Source organism: Dendropsophus ebraccatus, chromosome 3 (genome assembly GCF_027789765.1).
Source record: "Dendropsophus ebraccatus isolate aDenEbr1 chromosome 3, aDenEbr1.pat, whole genome shotgun sequence".
NCBI classification, from domain to species: domain Eukaryota; kingdom Metazoa; phylum Chordata; class Amphibia; order Anura; family Hylidae; genus Dendropsophus; species Dendropsophus ebraccatus.
In genome coordinates, this window is record NC_091456.1 from 30,386,794 (window position 1) to 30,394,726 (window position 7,933).

At 40.9% G+C, this 7,933-nt stretch overlaps 1 protein-coding gene across 1 annotated transcript; it reads right to left on the reverse strand.

Annotated features, from left to right (window-relative positions):
- Window positions 1–3,761: 3,761 nt before the first annotated feature.
- On the reverse strand, window positions 3,762–4,700 carry LOC138786416 (olfactory receptor 6F1-like). Its single transcript, XM_069963407.1, has one exon. It carries the CDS (start codon window positions 4,698–4,700, stop codon window positions 3,762–3,764), a length of 939 nt encoding a protein of 312 aa, XP_069819508.1.
- Between the last annotated feature and the right edge of the window lie 3,233 nt (window positions 4,701–7,933).

Genomic DNA, 7,933 nt, shown 5'->3' on the forward strand with positions numbered 1-7,933 from the left:
ACAATACCATGACAATGATCTCTGTGTCCTCCGTCTCTGCAGTGGACACTGTTAAAAGCGCTAGCCTGACCTACAGTAGAGATAAAGGATGGAGGACAAGGAGGCTCTGTGCCGCCTCCAAGGTTAAAGGAGATGTATGTGTCATCTGGGCAGTCTTTTTCACTGAAGAGGATGATGGCAGAGGGACACAGGGCACTGGAGGGAGACTGAGCATCCCTCTGCCATCATCCTCTCAAGCAGCCACAGCCCGCATAGCTCTGGGAGTCGGGTCGTGACATCACCATTTTATCCAGGAAGTGACACCACCATTTTATCCAGGAAGTGACATCACCATGTTATCCAGGAAGTGACATCACCATGTTATCCAGAAAGTGAAGCCTTGATGCAGTAGTAAGTGCAGGGAAAAAAGCATTTTATAAGTAATCCCTGTAATAAGTGTATATTGGTGATTTGTATAAATTTAATAAAAAATTTTGCCAGACTTCTCCTTTAATGCAGTCCAGCACTAACAATTATTGAGCCATAGTTGTCATAAATTAATAGATCGTTGGCACTTCTGGGCTATTTTGGTAATAGCCACTAGAGATGAGCGAACTTTTCAAAGGTTCTGTCCGATCGGACTTTCGGATTTTTTTGGACAGTTCGGTCCGACCGAATTTCGGATTTCTTCAGATTAGATAGTTTAAAGCATCTACTGTATATGATACAGGGTAGTGTATTTGGTTGAATTTAGGGCTCTACATGTCAGTAACATCATTATCTTTTCGATATCTTAAAGTCCTTTTTTTTTTTTAGAGCAGCAGTAGTCATTGGAGGCCAGTGGAGGTCCAGCAATAGTCATTTGAGGCCAGTACAGTAGCAGCAGTAGTCAACATGGAGGCCAGGCAGGAGCAGCAGTAGCCAACATGTAGGACAGGCAGGAGAAGCAGTAGCCAACATGGAGGCCAGGCAGGATCAGCAGTAGCCAACATGGAGGCCAGGCAGGATCACAGTAGCCAACATGGAGGCCAGGCAGGAGCACCTGCACCAGGTATTTTAGTCTCTCAGGATAAGACAGATGTGATATACACACTTTCAATCAGAAGGGACCAAGTATAGAAATTGGGTATATAGCACTTTTTTTAAGATACAATGCTATACACCTGAACCAGGTATTTTTGTCTCTCTGGATAAGACAGATGTGATATACACACACTATCAGAAGTATAGGACTTGTATATCTGTACAGCACGTTTTGGTTCTGTGCACCCTTTTCTGTCCAATGCCTAATCTATCTATCTTTCGCCCTCTCTATATTTCTCTCTCAATCACTGGATGTTTCTCCTCTCCGCTTTCCTAATCTTTCCTTTCCCACAATATCTATTCAGTAGTCTGTAGTACACAACAGCAGCTTTTCTCTCTCTCTCTTCCGCTACACACTGCGTGGTGCGGTCATGTGACCGCTCCTCTTAAAGCAATACCGACGTCACACAGGGGGTGGGCTAGTTCAAGATCCCTGCTGATTGGATGTGTTCCGGGCATCATGGGAAAACGCTTTTCCCACCCGGAACACTTCCTGCTTTCTAGAATGGCGGCTGCCATTTTAGAAAGCAAGCAAAATAAAAAAAATCGGAGCGGATTTCCAAAAATCCCCAATCTGATCGGACTTGGATTTTTGGGAAAATCCGAACCGGATCCCATACCGGGCGCACCGGTTTGCTCATCTCTAATAGCCACATATGTGTATACCTTATGCATTAGTATGTTATTGGTAAGAGAGGTACAATAGGAGGAGGTTGGGAAAGGCATTTTTGGGCTTATGAATACAAGTCTGATGTATGTTCTGTCTTGGACCATTGTACCTGGAAACTATACCAGACATATGAAAGTCAGTCTGGATCTATGGCACGTGTTATTGGCTGAAAAATCTGATCAATCATGTGAGCATTTCACTGATGAAACACCTGTATTACTGCAGTTAATACGTGGAGGCTGTCTAGTAGCACCTCACTACATTACAGTGCAGAAAATCATGTACTGTACTGTTCTTTATCTCTGCCAATATGAGCTGCTCCCATGAAAAATTGGGTGGGGTAATTTCATTTTATTTATAGTCATATTCTTTGACATTACATGTGGCTGGATACTTCTCCTTCGGGCTCAGTTTTGTAGTTTGTAGTAGTATGTAGTTTAGTTACTTTTAGGTGTTTTATATTTGCTTTATAAAGTGCTTGTTTTATACCCTTATTCCTCAGAGTATAGATGAAGGGATTCATAAAGGGGGTAACAATAGTATAAAGTAACAATGAGATTTGGTGCTTGCTGCTTCCCCCCAGAAAATTGTGCCTATAATCTCACATTCAGGCTATGGTCCCACAATGGTTTTTTTAGACAAAATAATGGCTGTTGTTTTTCAAATAACGGCCGTTATTTTACAATAATGTCCACAAATAATATTCATTAACATTATTTGCTGCTGTCATTGTAAAAAAAAAAAAAAAAAAAGTTTTGTTTTTTTTTAACCTGAAAAGACATTGGGGGGCATTTATTAAGTCCGGCGTTTTTTACGCCGGACTTAAAAATGCCCCCGCAGCTCCGGCGCTACGGAGATTTATGTAGAGGCGGACTGCCTCTACATAAATCCCGTGCGCGCCGGTGCGCACCGCCGAAAACCTACGGCAGCTGAGGACTGGAGTAGGTTATCGCCGTATATGTGGGCGGAACGGATGGTAAATCGCGCGGACTCTGAGTCCGCGCCCTCCGTTCCGCCCACTACATGCCCCCTTTCCGCCCCCTGGCGTACTCAGCGGAAAGTACCGATTTGCGAATATTTTATTCGCAGATCGGCCATTTGCGTATAAAAAAAATACGCAAATCGGCACTTTCTGCCGAAAATCATCCATTTGCAGGATGATACATGTGGCCCGTTGTGTGAAAATAGCATTAAAGTGTAGTGTATACGTAGAAGCAATGAATAGGTAGCACTCACCATCCAATAAAATCTTGTAGCTTTATTATATCCAAAAAGCAACGGACGAACAAGGTGCGGACATATTCAAGGCAGATGCTGAACAGGTGAGTTGTGACAGTCTTTTTTGTGGTATCCCGCTTCTACGGACCTCTAGCATTAAAGTGTACCTGTCATGAAGTTCACTGACCCGATCAGTGAATTTGGCCAGAATTTCAGATATTAATGGATACAACCATGCAGTAAAGTTAATGCGCACAATCCCCATTGGATTAGAGAGAAATTCAGTGCAAATAGGGTGAGCAGACTTTGTGACAGGTAATAGATTCTGAAGGTAAATGTTCTATACAGTAATACCTTGGTTTTCGAACGCTTTGGAACTCGAACTGCTTGGTAGTCGAACTAAAATTTACCCAGAAGTTGTGTTTGGAATTCAAACTTTGCTCGGTTTTTGAACGTTTTTCGAACGTTTTTGCGAGCGTGGATGGTGGGTTGTACCTGTCGAGTTAAGCAGTGGTGAGGCTTCACATACAGTACAGGGCTGTATAAGACTGATGGAGTGCATATACAGTGCAGTAGTAGTACAGGCAGTGCACCACCGTCTCCCATACATTACAGTGCTTTCATGGGGGACACGCTATACAGTAAAGGATGAGTGAGGAGTTGGTGACTACTGTACTATAATTGCTGGTTCTGATGAACATTTCTTATGTTTAATGTCAGGTGGGGCAACATTTTATTCCTAGTCATATTCTTTGACATTACATTTGGACGGATACTTCTCCTTCAGGCTCAGCTTTGTTGATGTAGTTGTTTAGTTATTTTTACATGTTCCTATAATTGCTTTATAAAGTGCTTGTTTCACATCCTTATTCCTCAGAGTATAGATGAAGGGATTCATAAAGGGGGTAACAACAGTATAAAGTAATGATGAGATTTTATTCAACTCTTCACTTTTCACAGAATTGGGAGTAACATACATGAAAATCATAGCACCATAAAAAATAAGAACAACGGTAAGATGGGCAGAACAAGTGGAAAAAGCTTTTTGGCGACTTTTAGAAGAAGGAATTTGTATCGTAGTTAGCATGATTCTAATGTACGATGCTAACGTAAGGAGGCAGGAGCCTAGAAGAATGGTGGACGCTAAGATCCAAGACACAGTTTCCATTGTGTAGGCATTTTTGCAGGATAATTTTAGAACTGGCTGAAGGTCACAGAAAAAATGTTTAATTTTATTGGGTCCACAAAAATCCAAATTGGAAACTAGTACAATTGCCCCAAAAGTAGCAATAAATCCTGCAGACCAAGAACATAATGACATCAATATGCTTTTCCTATTGGTCATTAGTAACGAATAATGCAATGGTTTGCAGATAGCCACATATCTATCATAGGCCATAACCCCTAAAAGAAAGCATTCAGTGGACCCCAGAGAACCGAATAAATATAGCTGAAAAATACATCCTGTAAATGGCACTGTTGGATTTTCCATTATAATGTTAAATAACATTTTTGGGATAATATTAGATGTATACAAAATTTCCAAACATGATAAATTACTTAGAAAGAAATACATGGGGGTGTGCAGATGTACATCTCCATATACAATGGCAACAATGATACTATTTCCAGTGATGGTCACAATGTAGATAAATAAAAATATGGCAAACAAAAGCACTTTTATATTTTTTAAACCACTAAATCCCAAAAGAATAAATTCAGTTACTATTGTTTCATTACTGGCTGTCATTCTTATTAACCAGGATAAATCATTTTACATAGATGGATGTTAATGAATATTCACATAAAAAAAAAGACTTTTAAGGTCTTTTGCTGGAATCTATGATGTGAAAAGAAAAAAAAAACATCAAAAACAATAAAAATACAAAAGGATACTGGAAAATGTAATGCTTGGTTTTTACAAATAAATTTATCAAACATTATCAAAAATTCCAGTAACATCTTTTTATATTCCCCTTTAGGCTGCTGTCAAACACAGATGTATTTTGGAGAACTGCCACTGCAGTTTTTGAGCCAAAGCTAAGGGTGGATACAATGAAATGGAAAACATAAAAATAAAAAGGGTCCTGCTGGATCCACGTCTGGTTTTGGATTAGAAAATTGCACTGACTGTTAAAAAAAAAAAAAAAAATGTTGTGTCACAGCAATCTTAAAGCCCTATTATACTAAACCATTATTGGCCTAACTTGGCCAATAAACAATCGTTCAGGCCAATATTCATTCAGTGTAATAGCGCATGTTTAAAGGCCATGATCAGCCAACACGCACAACATTATTGTAGTCTTTCAGCATGCTAAAAGATCCGGACAGTATGCTGCGTGTCACTCTATGTAATAGGAGTGGCAGCAGTGGACCACCGCTGACTTCAATGGGCCCCCTGGATGGCCCTTACCACTCCTCCCCACTCTCTGTGTGTCTAAAAGCCCAGGCATCGAGCAGGGAATGAGGGGAAAGCGAGCACTGAGCTGACAGGTTGGTGCTTGCTTTCTTTGGAAAATTGTGCCTTTAATCTCACATTCAGGCTATGTTCCCAAAATGTCTCTCTAGACAAAATAATAGCTGTTGTTTTTAAAATAATGGATGTTATTTTACAATTAAAGCTGCAAATAATGTTCATGAACATAATTTTCGGCCATCATTGTAAAACATAAGAATAGCAAAAAAAATAGGATTTATCAAGAGCGGTCTTAAATTAGGCCCCACCCCTTTTTCACTGGCCAGATTCACTACGAAGTGGGGCACCCAAACTTGCGTCCGGCGTACCAAATCTACACCTACTTCAAGCAGGTGTAGATTTGGATCATGATAAATTAAATTGAAGCATGATAAATTGGGTGCTGGAGGAGGCCACGCCTCCTCACCGCCTTGCTGCGCCCCACCCTTCCCCGAACCCCCCTGCCTGCCCATCCATAGAGCAGGGTATACAGCAGGCATATGCCAAGGAGAAGGGGCGAATCTGCGCCTTCACGGCGTACAACTCGGGCGAGAGTTTTATAAACGTCCCCTATTGTGTCCCCCATTGTGAACATAGAATTAAAGTGTACTTGACATGAAGTCCACTGACCTGATCAGTGAATTTTGCCAGAAGTTCACATATCCATGGATACGAACATGCAGTAAAGGTAATGCACGCCACCCCCATTGGATCAGAGAGAAATTCAGTGCAAATAGGGTCAGCAGACTTTGTGACAGGTAAGAGATTCTGAAGGTAAATGTTCTATATTGTATTAAAGCATTTACATTCTTCTATAGACACAAATGACATTTGCTATTCTTCTCTTTTTTTTTTTTTTTAATGAGAAAACGACTGCCTATACGTTTCGCCCCCGACGTTAGCCTCCTCTGAGAGAACACAGGAGGTGACGGCAGCTGTGAGTATTCGGCCATTTATATATATATTTTTTATTTTGCATAGTCACAGGTTACATAATCATACATGTGGATATTATTTCTTTTGCTGTTTTGGACAAAGATAGAGTATCAAGACACACGTATATTTACCCATATCTATCTAAATAAAAGGCTGACACATTCTGTATTGCTATGACTGTGACTAGATATAAAATTGAGAACACAACTAATAAACAAGTAACATACAAAACTTGTCTCCTGATAATAAGTTTTTAAGGTAAAGATATCAGAATCTCCCATGACCAGTAGTATGTCCGTCTATCGTGTTGACAGTGCCAGAACACTATCACGTTCCATCCCATCTATCCAGGTATCTTGTTGTTAGAAGATATAACCGCTACATTCCGTAATGTTATCTGATCTGGGAAATTATGCAACCTTCAGGGAGCCCAGGGTACCATTTAGGTCCGCTTCCAGGTACCAAGTTGTTTGGCGAAAGGGACTCATAATATCTCTTAGTTCAGATATAGGCAGGAATTGGCATATTAATTTTCTCCATTTACGGAATAGTGATGCAGTCAATTGCTCCTTATTACGCAATGCTAGTCGCCTTTCGGTGAGAAAAAGAGAATGAAGTGAGGTTAGGACATCAGCGACTAGTGGAGGGGAGTTAGATAGCCATTTTTGCAATAGTTGCAATTTGGCTGCCATTAGAATGATATGTACCATTGCTGGGAGATGGTTGCATGATTCCCCTGGATCAGAGTCGTCTAATGTGATATGAAAGATAATTTCCACTGGAGTCAGAGGTGTCGTGAAAGTAGAGGTTTGTTGTATCATGTGAAGAATATCAGCCCAGTATCGCGTTAAGCGTGGGCATTGCCAAATTCCATGTAGAAGGTCGGTTTTGAGCTCGCCGCATTTAGGGCATTCTGCTTTCCTGTGTGGTAATTTTTGAGAGGGGGGGAGTTCAAACACATATATAGCGTGGTGTAATAACTTGAGTTGGGTTTCTCTCCACTTTTCATTTACTATATGTTTTCTAAAATCTCTTATACTAGTAGGGATATGTGAGAGAATATGTGGGGAATTTAGGGCAGTAGCCCATTTCTTGCCTATTTGGGCTGCCTGAGGGGGTCTAAAGATTGTACCCATCATTTTATAAAGGTCCGAAATAGAGTTAGGCGATGGTGTTTGGAAAAGACCATCAAAATCGTTTTCTGATGCTTCTGAGGATATATCAGCTAGTCTTTTAGAAAAGTATGATACCACTTGTGAATAAGGCAAAATGCCTGTCGGGGATATTTTACGTGTGTTAACTAATTCAGCCAGAGTCAACCACCTCTTTTCTACTGGGTGCAAGAGGTCGCCTAAGACAGAAATCCCAGCTGTTTTCCATGTTTTAAACATAGAGTTTTCGCACCCAGGAGAGAAGTCAGGAACATTCCAATAGGCCATATTTCAGGCGCGTAGCTTTCCAAGCTAGGATGGTGTCTCTCAGGGTTAGGGAGTGTTTGATGACTGGCGGTAAAGAGGATAGTGGGCCATGCACTATGGCCATAAGGTCCCAAGGGGCCGCTAGTTGTTTTTCTAGGGGTGTGTTGGAGTGGA